The sequence below is a fragment of the Trichomonas vaginalis genome, chromosome I, assembly GCF_026262505.1.
Source record: "Trichomonas vaginalis G3 chromosome I, whole genome shotgun sequence".
Lineage (NCBI taxonomy): Eukaryota > Parabasalia > Trichomonadida > Trichomonadidae > Trichomonas > Trichomonas vaginalis.
This window is the reverse complement of record NC_067203.1, coordinates 2,221,963-2,239,672: the sequence shown is the minus strand read 5'-3', so window position 1 is coordinate 2,239,672 and position 17,710 is coordinate 2,221,963. Positions and strand designations below refer to the sequence as shown.

Genomic DNA, 17,710 nt, shown 5'->3' with positions numbered 1-17,710 from the left:
AAAATGAAATTAAACAATTTGAATTTTCACATGAAAAAATTAATTTCGAAAAAAATTTGGAAAATCAAAGTATTTGATAATTAGTCAAATAATCAATTTACATCGTTTTTACTCATAAAAAACAACTAATTTTTGATTTTGATATCATATTTGATAAATACTCATTCCAGAGTTGACGTAATGTATTAATTATTGTTAGAGATATTGCTTCCGCAGCAAAATTCTTATTTCATGAAAGAAAAAAAAAATGATTTTATTCCAACAAAAACAAGTAAACAGATGAATGGAAACGTACTATATTTTCATAAATGTAGTAATCAGCGTGTCGGCTTTTGTTTATCATGTTCGAGTCAAAATGTCTTAACTTGTAATAAGAAATATTCGAAGATTATATGAAGTATTGAGCATTCTTTGTAGAAATATTTGTAATTCATTACTAACATATATAATAAAGTTGTTTTTTTTTTCCTTATTGCAATAATTTTGTCTGATTTTAATAACTTTTCATGTATACGAGTTGTGTGAATATGCATCATAATATGCGTAAATATACTTATTTGCGACGAATAATGTGGTTGCATAATGGAGGTGCTAAATTTTGATTTTTAATATGGGGCTTTGGTATGTATAATCATGTTCTTATCTCAACGTAGGAGTATTGGTGCAATATGATTAAAATTTACGAGGTTGATCTTAAATTGAATAATTCTGGAGTATAAATCACAATGCAGCTAATTCTATGTTAAAGATAGATACAGATTGTAGTAATCAATTAGGGAGTACAAATTCATTCTTTCATTTCTGTCGTATTGAGCAGAAAGGAAGAGATCATAACCCTAGGAAAAAAAGCCCAAATTTGTCACTTTTCATAGTACGTTAAACTCAATTCGCTCGGCGAATGCCGAGCACACGTACTCATCATTCAACATAATATTCTCATTCTTTGGTTATTATAGTGCCAGACAACACAAGATTTCAAAGAATTACTTGAGTTTTCAATTAATCTTAATCCGATTTTAGATTTATCGAGAACTCCATCATCACAATCACATACTTCAGTGCGGTAACTACAATTATCCATATACAGAAGGAAGTTCTTTTCGAACAACTCATTTGGAGTCTGTTTTGGAAAGAACTTCTTTCTGTCCGACTTAATTTCATAGTTCCTGATCAACCAAAAGACAGAAACCACACACTATCTACTTAGGAAAGGAGTTCTTTCTAAATCTTCCTTAAATTGAGATTTTACGAGAGATAACCCTTCTATTGCACTTAAAAATGAACATTTTGATATCTTTAGTATCACACATGGTCATATATAGTATTTCATCTACATGAATACATTCATCTTTCGAAGTCTCTCATTAAATGGGAGGCTTCGAAAGATGAATCGTTTTATTCATACAACTTTAAATCTCGAACACATTTAGAGAGTGAGTATATCATTTTATTCTTGTTTTGAGTTTATTCTGATTCAAAATTGCAGTGAAAACAGAAGTTCACACATCATATCTGAATGTGAGCTCATCTATACTTATACGATCTCAATACCTCCACTCTAAGCATAAGATGTGAAGTTATATAAAAATTATCAGATGCGTTGAAGTCTCAAAAGAATTGCCTGAATGCTTGTTTCATATTTGTCCAAGTAGTTTCAATGAATAAATGTATTGTTTTTTATATTTTCGATTTATTTTTAGAAAATATTCAATATAAACCTTTATTGTGTTATTTACATCTCATAAATTCTCTGTCTAAATCATATAAAAGCGCGTTTTACCCCTATGAATCAAGAAATTCATTCAATATTCATGGTATATTTATTAAATTTATACGATTTACTAATAATCAATATTATATCCTCATAAATAGCAATATATTTTGGTAATCTATGATAATCATATACAATATTTGAAATCAAATTTTCATTAGTTTAGGTTCCTGGTTAATAGTAAACCATTATATTTATTACTAATAATAAAATCTATGTGTCGTATTGAAATTCAATAAAATTACTTATTCGGTCCAAAAAAACAAATTAGATAAAATTTTCCTTTTTTTATGTAATTTTTGTTTTTCATTTTTCTCAAGATCCTAAGTTATGTTCTAACTTTTGACATCATATCCTATCATGATATTTTCGGACTTTTTGATAAAATGCATTTCTATTTAATGCATTATACATGGTGCTATTCTTCAATTATTTGAGTAATCTTAAATTCATTCAAAATGATTTGAATAGTTTATCTTGTAGACCGAGTTGTCTTCTCATCCTGGATTTAGCAATTCGTAATTCTACCAAATGATCTATATTCAATGACACATGGAAATCGATTAGATCTTTTCTTTATATTTCCTTCGACGATGATGATTCTGTATTCAATTTTGATAAAAACTCTTAATTTAGGACTTGATATTCGTTGATTAAGATTATTTAGATTTAATTATCTGATATGATCCCTTTTAGTAAATTTGGAGAGTGGAAGTTCCGACAGATTATGTAAAATATACAAATAGTTTCGAAAGTTATGGGGATTCTAAATTATTTTCCATATCCCATATCATTAAAATGAGTTCGCAGCCCCCTGGATTAAATGATCAAAACAAGGTATTAGAACAGAAAACGGAAGAGAAAAAAATGTGTCTTGGGAAAGGAGATTAGAAAATTTCGACATTTAGACTGATTTTCATAAGAAACAGCGTCATATCCAATAATAAAAAAAATCATTTAAATAAAATTATCATTTCAAGCATCGTACTTGACTAAGAAAAGGCTCAAGGATACAGTTTACAAATGCAATACGTCCTTCAAATGGTTTTTGAAGAGAATTGTACGTCACTGAGAAATAATTAATTGTTCTATTTACGATAATTTTCCTCAGAATTCAAATAGATTTTCAATGTTGAGAGCAATAGCAAACATTGAATACAACGCAAAAGTTAATTGGAGCATGGTTGTTTCCTGAATATGAAGCAAAAAAATCAATTTGTTTAATGATGGTTGAAAACGATAGATATCTTATAGAATAAGATTAAGTACTTCTTATTTACTTCAATATGAACACATGTTTTGCTTTTGTGATTAAAAAACCTTTACCTCTCAAAAAATTTGAGAAGAGAAAGATTTTCAAATGATTGGTGTCATTAAAATATCAACTATATGAGCATTATTGTTTGAAAATTGTTTACAAAAGGTTTCTCTCAGAAAATATAAAATTATCTTTTGCTTCTTCTACTTGTTTCTCTTGCAATAAGCTTTTCATTCACAACTCAACAAACAACTCTGTATATAACTGGCTCAGGAACATTATCAGCATCATTGGTTACTCCTAATTGTGATATGAATACAATTACAGTGATTCATGTTGGTGAAGGGTGTACTGCATTAACAACGGGAACATTTTATAACTTTGCGTCTCTTGTTGATCTATATTTGCCATCCACATTACAGACAATAACAGGAAGTGATACTAACTACTGTTTTAAACTTGCAAACATTTATCTTCCAAGTGGTAGTAATTATCTTGAACTTGATACTTATGGTGCCTTATATACAAAAGGACTAGTTAAGCTCATAAGGTTACCACCAATGAAAACATCATTTGCTTTCTCATCACAAACAACAACTATCGGAGAAAGATCTATGCAAGGTTGTCGAAAGATTTCAACACTTAATATTACAAATTCTATTACATCTGTTGCAAATATGTACCTTTATGATTCATATTTTACAAAAATATATATTGAAACAGGTTCATCACTTACATCAATTACAAATTGGGGTCATGCATTTAAGCTCACATATATTTTTATTGCAAAAAGTGTTATATCTATTGCTTCGGGTGCATTTTCATATAATTATTTATTGAAAACAATTGAATTTGAAACTGGAAGTGTATTAACAACCATTAATTCAAATGCATTTTATTTTACAGTATTTGAAAAATTTGTATTCCCTCCAAACTGTACTACTATTAGTTCATATTTGTTCAACTTAGTAACAACTCTTAAATATATTTACATTCCTGCTTCTTTGATAAGTATCAATACCCAAGCATTCACAGGAGCACAGAATATTCAGACAATAGAAATAGATCCGAACAATCCTGCTTATACTGTTATATCACCAGCAACTCTAATGCTTAAGGATATATATCCCACCTTCTTCAACAAACTTTACCATTCCAGCTTCAGTCACTGATTTTGGTTATACAATGTTCCAGTCATGCACTCAATTAACAAGCATTAATGTTAATTCATCTAGTAAGAGTTTCGCTGCTGATGCAGGAATTGTATATAATAAAGCATATACAAAAGCAATTGCATGCATTGGTGGAATTACAAAGGTATCATTGAGAACTGAATGCACTTCAAATGGAGATTATTGCTTTTATCAGTGTACCTTATTAACATCTGTCATATTGAATGAAGGTTTATTAACAATTGGAACTTATTCATTTTACGCTACAAACTTCACAGAAATTAATTTTACATCAACAATTAAATCATTGGGATCATATTGTTTTTATAAATCATTATTAGCAAATGTAACAATAAATGGAGGTGGACCAGCTACTATTTCTACATTTGCGTTTGATTTAACGAAAATTACAGAAATACATTTTGGAATAAATTTAGCGTCACTTGGATCCTATGCATTTTATTCAACTCCTCTAACTACAATAACTTTTGATCCTGATTGTCCATTATCAAGCATACCATCAATAACATTTTATCTCTGTACTAAATTAGTTTCAATTGAAATTCCTAAAAATGTTTTGACGATGTATGATAGATGCTTCTATTATACATCATCTTTAAAGAATGTAACCTTTTCTGAAGGTTCGAAACTATATTATATTGATTCACAGGTGTTCTTACAGTCATCAATTGCATTAATTATATTACCTTCATCATTAACTTCTCTTGGAGCAAATTGCTTTAGTTCTTGTACAAAACTTGTCAACGTCACATTTGAAACTGGCATTAATTTAACGACTTTAGGTGGTGGTGTTTTTAAATCATGTACTTCATTAAAAAATATTACAATACCTGCTTCTGTTACAACATTTGATGCATCAGCTTTTATATATTGTACAAGTTTAACTGATATTATCGTTGAATCCAATAATGAAAACTATACAAGTTATAATGGAATTGTATACACAAAAGATAAAGAAAAGCTTGTTTGTTGTCCAGGTGGGAAAACAACTGCATTAGTATTCAATTACATTTTGGTTATTGGATCCAATGCATTTTATGGATGTTCAAAGCTTCAAAACTTATCATTTGAAGATGGTTGTCATTTAGAAACAATAGAAGACGGAACCTTTTATTCATGCACCGCACTGGTTAGAGTTGATCTCCCAACATCACTTCAAACTGTTAAGCAGAATGCATTTCAAGGATGCACAAAACTGGCAATAATAACTTTTCCTGATTATTCACTTGCAAATTTAGCTGCTGATTCAATATTTGCTGATTGTTCATCCCTGACAACTTTTACTTTTGGTAAATATTGTGCTCTAACCGCATTTGGATCAAATATATTCTCAAATTGTGTTAAGCTTGCAACAATTGTTATTCCTGCAAATTGTTCATCGATTGGTGATGGTGCGTTTTCAAACTGTGTAGCACTTTCGAATATAACTTTTGAATCAAATTCGCATATGACATCTCTAAGTAATACTGCGTTTTCTGGCTGTACTGCATTGCTCAATTATACAGTTCCTGATTCATTTACACAAATAAATTCATCATGTTTCGGTGGGGCAACAGCTATTACAATTGTAAATATAGCACCAGGGTTATCAATTACAAAGATAGCATCGAATGCATTTTCAGCATTTCCTCTTAAATACATTAATTTTGGAAAGGGAACTACTGTTTCAAAAATAGACGATTCTGCATTTTTGAATCGATTAATATCTTCTTTTCAAATGGACTCTCCAATGATAATTTCAAGCAATGCTCTTAAAGGGTGTACAAAATTAACTTAAATATCTGTTTTAGGAGCTAAATCAATAGGCTCTGCTGCATTTTCAGGTTGTACTCTTCTTTCTTCATTTACAGTCTCCAAAACGTGTACATCATTAGGATCAAACTGTTTTTACGGATGCACTTCTTTATCTAGAATTGAGTTTATATCAACTTCAACGGTATCTAGTATTGGGGATAATTCTTTTTATGGTTGTACTAAAATAACAAATATCCAAATCCCTAAGAGCGTTTTAACAATTGGATCCAAAGCATTCTATGGATGTTCAAGCCTTCTGAATATATCATTTGCATCCAACTGTGTACTATCATCTATTGGTGCAAACTGTTTCTCAGGATGCACTTCATTGACCAATTTTACAATCCCTGATTCTTTCATCAATATTACAAAATCAACTTTTGGATCTGCACCATCAATCAGAATTGTTAACGTCCCTGCCAATATGTCCATTATTTTAATTGGAAGTAATGCATTTGATTCCTTCCCACTTGAATATTTTAATATTGGACCAGGAACAACAATTTCGTGTATTGATCAATATGGATTTGCGAATACAAAGATTCATTCATTTTCTCTTGAGTGTGAAGTAATTGTTTCGGCTTTTGCTTTCCAGAATTGCACTAATCTTACAACAGTAAATATGACTCAAATGAAATCATATTCATCATTATCAGCAGCTAAGCGAAAATTAAAATCATCATCACTTTCACAAGAATTTTACACAATTCCTGAGGGATTATTCGATGGATGTATTTGTTTAGAGAGTTTATCTATTAATAATAATATTGATAATATATCTGGATATGCTTTCAGAAACTGCAATGTCCTACAATTTACTATTCCATCTTCTGTTACTTCAATTGGAAATAGTGCATTCGAGAATTGTTATAAAGTAAAAATTATTCCAAATTACATTGTTTATTTTGGAAACTCTTCATTTAAAGGAGCAGGTATAAGTAGAACTCTCAAAATAAACTCCAATGTCTCTTATATTGGAGAATTCACGTTCTTCAATACTTCCTTAAGGATTGTTTATTATTGTGGAGATACTGATTTTTCTGGCTTCTCGAGATCTTTTGATGATTCGACTTCAATTGTTGTAACTTTTTCTTATCCAAAAAGTACTTTCTGTGGAGCTACAGTATATCACATGCCATCAAATTCATGCAGTGATATCATGCAAACCAACAATGATGCCAATGGCTTATTGAAGAGGCAAATAGGAGAAAAATTAAATGCTGACGGAATTTTTCTCGCATCTGTATATTACATTGGTCTATGGTAGTTTAATAATGCAATATTTACAATCTGTTTGTATATTTTTAATTTTGCTAAAAGTTACATGCACGAAAAGTAACACCCTCTTCTTTTTTCCTAGGGTTACTGATCGCTTCCTTTCTGCTCGTCATGCCAGAAATAAAAGAAATGATTGGTGTAGAATAATTTATTACTACAATTGGCAACTATCTCGTAATAATGGATCTACTCCACTCATATAGTTTCTAAAAGTTTTTTCAAAAAAAAAGCAATTGCCACTACTCTTTTTTACCACAATTCAATTTTTTTTACAAAATAAAAAATTAGAGGTGAAAATAATTTAGGAAATATTATAGCACATATAAAAATTTCAAAGATTCAAACAAAATTGAGAGCACGCTATGATTCAAATTGAGCAACTATGATTCAGCTCAACCACCTATAAAATAAAGAAATTTACAGTCTCAGTATGCTCCAGTTTTAAGGAAACAAATACTTATATTATATATAGGGAAAAAATATTAACTTTATCTTTTGTAACAATGATTGAGAGATAATAACCAAATACATCAACAAATTATTTTCTTGCAATTGATAATAAATATTCTCTTACTGCTCCTTTCGATTTATCAAGTGCTGTTTTTCCTTCATTATTCTTTACTTCTTTATTAGCTCCAACTGAGATAAGATATTGAACAACTTCAAGATGACCTTCTCTTGATGCCCAAATTAGAGCTGTAAAACCATCTTCTTTGTCTTTGATTTCTTTGTCACAGCCACATTCAATGAGAGATTTAACAAGTCTCAGATTTCCTTGTGAAGATGCTTCATGAAGTACATTTGTACCATAATAATCATCATTTTGTTTTTTCCAAAGTTCTTCTTCACATGCTTTTTGCATCATTTTTTGATTTCCTTTTTCTGAAATTTCATCAAAGAATTTGTAGATTTGATTGAAATCTTCAGAATTTTTAAGTTCCGAAATTTTCGAAAGAAATTCTTTTGGTAAATCGTTTCCTTCTTTCGCTTTGAGTTGAGAGTGAAGAGTTTGCATCTCTTTCTCAACGTTTTCTTTTTCTTTTTGGATCCGAATTAAATCTGCTTGAAGTTTTTCGATTTTATGTGCTGTAATGGATTGATCCTTTTGCAATTGTTCTAAAAAGACAATAATTCCTTCGAAAACTCGCATCTTCATGTACTTTTGAACTGATTTAAGTGTTGAAACGGCATCTTGTAGGTTGTTTATTGAAACATTTGCATTTCGAGTGCAGGCATACAATTCACGTGCTGAAATGACAGAATGGGATTGCGCAAGAAGAGAATTGAACTCGTCAGGTGTTAAATTCGCGAATTTCATGATTGATTCGATATCTTCGACTTCGAATGTGCTAAAGAGATTATCCGCTTCAATATAATCTTTGATATGTGAGCCAATATATTCGTAGTTCAGAACAATTCCCTGACTCATTAAAATTTGTAAAGTGGTAAATTTATGGAATCCACATAATGATAATTATGAATATTCATTTATTTCCGATTACATTTTTATATGACTTGTCCGCAAAACATTCAATACACTGAGAATAAATTACATGGCATTTGTCGTCAAATGCCATGTAAAACTCTCAAAAGTTGAGCCCCTTATTGCTGGGTGAAATCACCCATGTTACAATGTATATTGACTATAAGAAAGGCTACGATTATCTGAAATTGATGCTTTTCCTACAATCAATTTTGAAGATATTTTATAAATATATTTTTTTATAACAAAAAAACAAAATAATTTTAAGGATTAAGCGCAGTTAGGATGTCTTTAAGTATCAATAACGATTTCTCTGATAAATCAGCATCATAAAGTGACAAAAGAATGTCAACATCCAAATTTTCTCTTAATAACTCAATTGGCAGCCTGAAAAACAGTATAGAAATAGAAACAAGTATGAATTCAGTCAGATCTTGTCTGTTTTCATCCAAAACATTAATCAAATCGCTGATTATCTTCATTTGATCGAGATTTTCGAAAAATGAAGGATCAGAAACTTGAATTAACCTCGACATCAACGCGCAAGCAGCTTCTTGTATGCTGAACTGTGCATACGACATGAAATCAATGACATTAAAGACTAATCCGTCTTTGATAAAAAAAGTATGAGCGAGAAAAGGAGCTCTTTCAAGGAGATGACTCAAGAAAATCAATATATCCGACATAAATCGCTTTTAGCAGTCGAAATGTTGACTTGCACGCGTGGAAAAGGAATAAAATTTTCAAAATCAAAGTCATCGGGTAAAACAAACAAAAGAGAGTTAAGAACAGAATATGCAACAGATATATGCATGGCTAATGTGGAAAAAAGTGACGCTAAAACGTTTTTTTGGTGATATTCAGGGTCATTCAAGTATCTTTGGATAATTGGCTGCATATTGAGCTGTATTGCACGGGAAAGTATATAAATAACTCCATCGTTGATGCTTAAATCGATGTCAGTTCCTGTTTTTGACTTGAAAAATGTCCAAAGGTCTTCCATGACGTTTTCGTCGTCTTGCGGCAGTAACTCGAGTATACTGTTGATGTATTTGATGTCTGATGGTATAACTTCTTCTGTATCTTTCGGAATAAAAAATTCAAAAAATTGTAAAAAAAGTTTTGGATGTAATTCAGAGAGTGTTGCGACCAGGTCCTTGTAGGATTTGATGGCGTAGTAGTTTGTGAGTTCAAAATCTCTAAATACAATTGAATTTTATCTTCTTCAATAAGGAAATGGCTTTTATCGGGGAACTTCGCTGAAAGGAAACTCAGTATCTGTAATGACATCACCTCCTTTTTTTGTGTAATATTCTTTTATAGATAAAATGGCATCTTTAAATTTTTTCTCGAATAATGGGGAATACTGGTGTTTCCCTCAATGCGAGCGCGAGCGAACGCGAACACTTTACGATAGCGAGCGCGAGTGAGCACTTTTTCCCTTATATGGTAAGCATATAAATCTATAGGCATATGCACCATTGCAAAACTATCTTATAAGACATTGGTTTATTTACAAATTTCAGATAAAATGCATTTTTTAATTGAAATTTCATCAAATATATTCAAAATATATTAGTCACTTTTTGAGAGGAGGGACGATGATTAAAAAGTGAGTATATATATTTTAATAGTTGCTTGATACTTTTTCGGGCTTATTTATAAGCCCGTAAAAAGTATCACAACTATTTGCAAACTAATAAGACAAGAAATACTCTTCAAAAAAGAAGTACTGACACATTTGACTAGTAATGAAATTAAAAAAGAAAAAAAAATTAACTTCCGTCTCATTATCTTTGATAATTTTTCATGCCAAACCAAATTAGAGAGCATCAAACTTTAAAAACCGAAATGTCTGGTCTATGCTTTAAATATTATCATAAAATAGAGTAGATTTTTCAACTATTTCGAATACGGCATAATTTCAAAAATACAATTTTGATTCAGCAGTATATAACAAATTGAATTCATTATTGATGTAAGCAAAAACACAAGAGTTTAATGACTATTTATCGATGATTTTATCCTTATTCTATTCAAATAAAAATTTTTCTTTTGATATACACCGAAGGATCAGGCGAGAAATAATGCATCATGATACGATTGCAAACCAAACCATTAATTAAATTTTTTGGTTCACAATAAATTTATTTTAACAATTCGCTACGGCGAACTTTGATTTTCCGAGATGCAATGAATTTTATATCAAATAAATACCAGCAAGTATGCTATCCTTCAAATGCGAGCTTGAAAATACGTGAGTTACAAAATACCCTATATTTCCAACTCTTGGAAAATTTTCATGACCCCTACCCAGGGTCCTAAAATGGGTATTTTCCTCACACAGACACCGTGGTTTTTTGAGCCGGGAAATAAATAGCGCAGACAGTTTCTACATATAGAGACATGCTTATACTTAGAGTTTGACGGGAATCTAAAGTGATTTTTTTCTGCATCGCGAAATCTAATGCAATCTCAAAATCATGAAGAAACTGCGAATCGGAGCGCAATTTTTAATATGTTAATATATAAAGGTACCCCTACTACTGCAAATGCTTCAAATGAAAATCTAAGAAATCAGATTAATTTGATCACATTAGTATAATATTGGTCAAACCAAAAACTCATATGTTGATATATAGCCTATGGATATTCATATTATCTACTTTTCATTGAATTACATAAGATTTAATAATCTCATAAATATTCTTTTTAATTTTCCGAATTCCGTGTGCATTTAGATTGCCCATACCTGTATATAATAATTCTAGAATGGTTTGGTTAGATATTAAGTTTTTTAGATTAATATTTTAACATTTTGATAAAACAAGCATTTGTTCCATTTTAGAATCGCCATTGAACTCTGGTTTGACTAACATGATGTTGTATGATCAAATAAATTCTAACTTCATGAGATAAATTTTGAAATTAGAAAATGCGATATCTGACTCAAATATTTATCTGAACACATTTAACATTCAATGATAAACTAAAGTACTATACAGCAGATTCGATTTGGCTTATATTTTATATAATCAACTAATAATCCTATAAAATTGTGCTATTCACGTTGCTCAAAGATGTATTGAACATTCACTACTTGTGTATTGATAAAATTAGATATAGATTCTAATGTAAATTGATATTTTGAAAATTCATATATATTTTGTCTTGGTTTGGCATTTGATCGTGTTGAAACCGGAATTGCAATATATATATCATCTAAATATATAACTATCAAAATATGAGCTATAGATTTTTAAATTATTCTCCTGAATATGAGTGACTAACATAATTATATTGAATTGAGTAGTAAGAATCTTAAATATTAGAATCTGACGATAATTTATTATAATTGTATAAAGGAACAAGACTATAAATGATGATGAAAATAAAGATTAAATTTAAATCTGAAAATTTGAAAACATTAAGTGTATTGTGCACTCTTGTCGGTCACAGTGTCTCATTCCGGGAGACATTGTCACTGCATGTCTCCCAGAATGATATCAAGTTCCCCATTCATAACTTGAATGCGGAACTTTGACCGACAAGAGTGTATTGTGCACTCTTGTCGGTCACAGTGTCTCATTCCGGGAGACATTGCCTCTGAATGTCTCCCAGAATGAGACAATCTTCTGCAATCAGAATGTGATTGCAAAACTTTGAGCGACAAGAGTGTATTGTGCACTCTTGTCGGTCACAGTATCTCATTCCGGGAGACATTGCCTCTGAATGTCTCCCAGAATGAGACAATCTTCTGCAATCAGAATGTGATTGCAAAACTTTGACCGACAGGAGTGTATTGTGCACTCTTGTCGGTCACAGTGTCTCATTCCGGGAGACATTGTCACTGCATGTCTCCCAGAATGATATCAAGTTCCCCATTCATAACTTGAATGCGGAACTTTGACCGACAAGAGTGTATTGTGCACTCTTGTCGGTTGAAAGTTCTGCAATCAGAAGAAGATTGTTGAACAATCCGCCATTCCAGGAGGCATGAGCTTGTTATCTCTCCTGAAATGGCACATATTTGATAATTCATGGAGCAGAACTTTGCACGCAATCAGACAAAAGAGTGCGACAGAGTAACTGGGAAGACAGCAACTTGAAGCGATAAGCTGCTTGGGTGCTGTCTCCCAGATGCATCTGTCGGGCAAAGTCTCAAAGGAGCAGAACTTTGCACGCAATCAGACAAAAGATTGCGACAGAGTAACTGGGAAGACAGCAACTTGAAGCGAAGTTTTGTTTTCGAGTCTTTGGTTAAGAAATCTTAACAAAAAAACAAAGAAAAAAATCAGATAAAGTTGTCAATAACTTCATCAGTTAATGCTCACCTATGGGAGGTGTTTTACGGGAGCTGGGGGTATCTTGGTGAGTACTCAGGAGGCCAAGAAGGGCACCCCAACCGACATTATCCTGATGAATTCAGTTGTCAACCATTCTGAAAACCGCCGAAGCCGTCGTGTGTAGAGAAATTGTTTAAATTTATTTTTTTCAGATTTAAATAAAAATAAAAAATGTTTACTATTATGGATTTTGAAATTTTTCTTAAATTAAGAGTAGGAGATGAGACAAATTTAAATTTTTAAGAAATATTTGGAAGGGCGTAAGATACGCCAACTTAAATATATTATCAAATGAGAGAAAATCACTCAACAAAAAAACAATTCTTTCAAAAAGTTTGGCATTGATCTTTCTAATACATATTTTTGGAAGGGCGTAAGATACGCCAACTTAAAAATATTATCAAATGAGAGAAAATCACTCAACAAAAAAACAATTCTTTCAAAAAGTTTGGCATTGATCTTTCTAATACATATTTTTGGAAGGGCGTAAGATACGCCAACTTAAAAATATTATCAAATGAGAGAAAATCACTCAACAAAAAAACAATTCTTTCAAAAAGTTTAAAATTGATCTTTCTAATACATATCCTATGGAAGGAGTTTACATTCTCAAAATAAAAACCAGTTCAAAATCTTATTATTCCTTGAATAAAAATCATTTAATTTCAAATCCATTCCAAATCCTTAAATCTGTATTAAAATCATTTTGCCAACAACCAATACAATACAAATTACATTTCCATATATCTTCTTGTCCATTTTAATTTTTTATCTCATTTTATTTAATTTTATTTAAAGCATATAGACATCGAGATCCTTTATACATAGTTATATAAAAGTCAAATACATAATAAATTCTTAATTCTAGAGATATCTCAAAATCTCATTTTTTTAATTTAAAATACCTTTCATTTTTCACAGTAAGATCACAACAAACAAGCCATTTACTAATTAACACATATAAGAAAAATATCAAATTACAAAACAACTTTCAATATCATTCGCATCAAATTCTATTTTTTCATAATTATCAACTACATGTTATTATATAATATATGTCGGCGCATATTCCACTCTATACAAGTGTCAGACACACTCACACAAAGCTGTGAGATTCATACCTCTATCAGTAGGACTTCTCAAATCAAGAACACATATGTTTCACTATCGCACATCTGTGTAGGATCTAATTAACCCTTTGGACTGGTACTTCAAAATTTGATAATTTGATAATTTCATGTGATATCATCATTTGCCTTTAAAACAACTGTGCGTTAAACTAGACACGTTTCTCTATCATAATGCAAAATATCAAAGTTTGGGAGATTCCCAAAGTGTCTGAAACTGATCATAAGGGTGAAAAACCGTTTTCCAGAAGTTGGGAACGTAGGGTGAATTTTTTTATATCATGAGTATTTTTGAAGTATGATGTAATTTATAAAATTTAATGTGTTCGTGAGCTTTATTATTGGAATTATATCACTGCCACTTTTTTTAGAATTAATTTTTAGATGGCATCGAAACCGACATCAGGTGATGAGATTATTCTTTGTACACTTTCAGAAAAAGATAAAGATAAAGAGGTTAAGACACTAGAACAAATAATTGGTCATGATAACAATTTTTCAAATAAACAAATCTATTTTGCAATTCCCCTCTCCAATAAAGAGCAAATTGATGACTTTCTTAAAAATCACAAAGATTGTGTTTTATTTCAACTACCAAAATCGAAGAAAAAGTTTAATTGTTTAAATAAAATTAATTCATTTGAAATTCTTCTTGAAGACGAACAGAAAGATCTTAACTATATAGATTCACAGTACTTACATGTTAAATCTAGTAATCCATCTTTTATATCATATTATATTCTAAATAACGAACTAATTTCAAAAGATACCATAGTTTCTTCATTAAAATCTAATTCAATTGGCTTTTTAACCTTTGACAATTCTTCAAACCCTTCAAAAAAGCCGACTACAGTAAAATTTTCGATTCAGGAAGGAGAAAAAACATTCGAAATCCCAATTTACGATGGAATGCGTATGAATGATATAGAAGTTATATTAAGTAATATTTGGCCCTCTTTTGAAGACAATGATCTCGTTTTCAAATCAGAGAATAAAATTATTGATAATATTGAAGATATTATATCTTCAGAAAATGTTTCTGTTGAAATTGCTCTCCAAGATTTCACAATTAAAGTAATTGCAAGAAAAACACGAAATCACCAAATTCCAATGAATCCACGCAAGAAAGTTCAAGATTTGTTATGTAAAATTAATGAATTAGAACCAGATACACTGACCAAACCATTTAAATTGATGAGCAATGGAACAAATTACGTCGAAAAACCTGAAACGCTTCTCAAAGATATAGATGTAACTATGTACCTCAACTATGTGCGCCAATAGTATAGAAATGTTTTTGTTTTTGTTAAAAGATTAATTAACATTTAATTTTTTTTTGTTTTTTAATCAACATTTGATAGAAATGCAAATATTTCCCATTTTACAATTATGACTAGCTATAGGCATTATACATTTACCAATTGATTATGCCTAAATACCCATATATATATTTCATTTAAGGATAACTTTATATTTTTTTCTTCTGTAAACGCTTTTTATTGCATAACAATATTTGTACATTACCCAGTTTCATCATTTCATAATAATTATTATGAAAAATGCATTTGTGAGTAGGTGTTTGGTGCTTGGGTGTTCTAGAAAACCTAATTGAAGATAGTCACGAAGTAATGGGTTTGACGATGAAATTGACTGACGGATTGAGTGGCAAATAAAAAAGTGACTGTCAAATTGGATATTGATTTTCCCCAAATCGGAATCATACCAGTTGATAGATATTAGAATTAATAAATTTCAGAATTTACAATTCAAAAATAAGAATCTGTCAAGAAGTTTATGCTTTCACCCTTTAAAAATTACATCAAATACATCAGTTCGGCCAACAATTGCATCTACATTCATGATAGATTTTGTGACAACCCATATTTTTACTCAGATATATACGCTCGCTTAGTAATTCTTATTCCCTTTATGTATTTCGTTGCCTATAGCTTTAGGACTCAAAAAATAACATTAAAATCAGACAATTTATATGGTGTAAGCATATGTATCTCAATTTCAGCCCTTTCAATATGTTATACAATTTCAAAAACGTTTTTGATTTTAGGTATCATGAAGTTAACCAATATGATGCATATTGGAAAATATACAACTTTCTAAAAGTCACATCGGCAATAGCAATATTCGATTATTACTATAAGTGTTTCCGGATTTTTTCTTTAATAAGAGTCCCACTATCAAAACTTTTTGTTTACTTCTATCTTATAATGAAGTACTTGTATTTACTATTAATACCTGTGATTATTTTCCCACGATCTAACAAAGTTTTTCAAATTATTTTTGATAATTTTTTATTGTATAACGAGTTTTATCAATTTTATATTGAATCTTATTGTTTATATTCTTGCTTCTATTATTTGCTAATTCCATATGTTTATGAAGTTTTTCCAGATAATGTCAAAAAATATTTAAAACTGATGATTTTCATCGCTTGTTTTGGAAAATTGGCTAATATTGCAGGATATGCTGCTATGTCTACCGTGTATCTTTATGTAACATTGAACGATGTGCTGATTGTCGAAATTATCAGCTTGCTTCCAATGTTTTTAGAGACTTTTCCATTACTAATTATCATATCTATGCTAAATGATAGACCAGAAAATGAAGAACCAATAGAAGTTTCATCTTCAAAAAGCCTGGAAATCCCTCTCATGACATAATAAGATATATCAATCTATTCCTTTCTGCTCGCCTTTAATCTCGAGATTCACTTATTTCTTTAGGAGTTTTACAGGAAATTTATTAGGATTTAGAAATTTCCCATTTTTTTCGAAACAGGAAGCGAAATTCTAATGATCTTTTGAAGCATTTGAATATTGGGTTCAACTCATTCTTGTTAAATGATTATTGCATAGGATAAGCATGATACTTTTTGATTAAGAAGTGTTCAATTTTATTCCATGTGCATAAAAAAATAGTAAAAGTCTAATAACTATTTCGTTATTGAGTTTTTCTTTTGTAGAATTACCAGAATGCAAAGTTATCCATATCATTACAAAATACGAATATACTACAAGTTTGATAAAAATTCAAATTAATTATAATGTAATTTATAAAAGATTAGTACTGGAATGTTAAGATTACTATTGTTGAATAAGGAAGAAACATCAACCCCCAACAAATAATGTTTCAGCTGCAATCTGTAATGATGTTTCTAGCATCATTGGTACCAGAGAATTCATCTTTCTGCATCGCCAAAAGCTTTAATCTTAATAAAGAATAGGAATACCTTACAGCCTTGTAAACAAACAGCTTTCAAGGTATTCTCAGCACTAAATAGCAAATCTCATCTGAGTTCTTAGAATCAAGCTACAATTATTATGAACTCCACTTATCGAAAATGAATTTAAATTATTTTTGTACAAACCTGTTGTTGTATAAGGAATTCGATTAGAGTTTTATTGTAATGAAATCTTGTGGTATATGGCAGAGTAATCAGAGT

The 17,710-nt window shown here is 30.3% G+C and overlaps 5 protein-coding genes across 5 annotated transcripts, besides 1 other annotated feature; 4 read left to right on the top strand and 1 right to left on the bottom strand.

Moving 5' to 3' along the window:
• The first annotated feature begins 871 nt into the window (after window positions 1-871).
• Window positions 872-919: a mobile genetic element.
• Window positions 920-3,340: 2,421 nt separating this feature from the next.
• Window positions 3,341-4,201, top strand: TVAGG3_0913900 (leucine-rich repeats (6 copies)-containing protein; the record flags this gene model as incomplete). Its single annotated transcript, XM_001319613.1, has 1 exon — window positions 3,341-4,201. The coding sequence occupies one exon, from the start codon at window positions 3,341-3,343 to the stop codon at window positions 4,199-4,201; it is 861 nt and encodes a 286-aa protein (XP_001319648.1).
• Window positions 4,202-4,214: 13 nt separating this feature from the next.
• On the top strand, window positions 4,215-5,999 carry TVAGG3_0913890 (leucine-rich repeats (6 copies)-containing protein; the record flags this gene model as incomplete). The annotated part of the gene is made up of 1 exon (XM_001319612.1): window positions 4,215-5,999. The coding sequence occupies one exon, from the start codon at window positions 4,215-4,217 to the stop codon at window positions 5,997-5,999; it is 1,785 nt and encodes a 594-aa protein (XP_001319647.1).
• A 441-nt stretch (window positions 6,000-6,440) lies between these two features.
• On the top strand, window positions 6,441-7,336 carry TVAGG3_0913880 (leucine-rich repeats (6 copies)-containing protein; the record flags this gene model as incomplete). The annotated part of the gene is made up of 1 exon (XM_001319611.2): window positions 6,441-7,283. One exon carries the CDS (start codon window positions 6,441-6,443, stop codon window positions 7,281-7,283), a length of 843 nt encoding a protein of 280 aa, XP_001319646.1.
• A 432-nt stretch (window positions 7,337-7,768) lies between these two features.
• TVAGG3_0913870 (protein ubiquitination) lies at window positions 7,769-8,750 on the bottom strand (the record flags this gene model as incomplete). Its single annotated transcript, XM_001319610.1, has 1 exon — window positions 7,833-8,723. One exon carries the CDS (start codon window positions 8,721-8,723, stop codon window positions 7,833-7,835), a length of 891 nt encoding a protein of 296 aa, XP_001319645.1.
• A 5,878-nt stretch (window positions 8,751-14,628) lies between these two features.
• Window positions 14,629-15,734, top strand: TVAGG3_0913860 (uncharacterized protein; the record flags this gene model as incomplete). Its single annotated transcript, XM_001319608.1, has 1 exon — window positions 14,635-15,534. The coding sequence occupies one exon, from the start codon at window positions 14,635-14,637 to the stop codon at window positions 15,532-15,534; it is 900 nt and encodes a 299-aa protein (XP_001319643.1).
• Window positions 15,735-17,710: the final 1,976 nt, after the last annotated feature.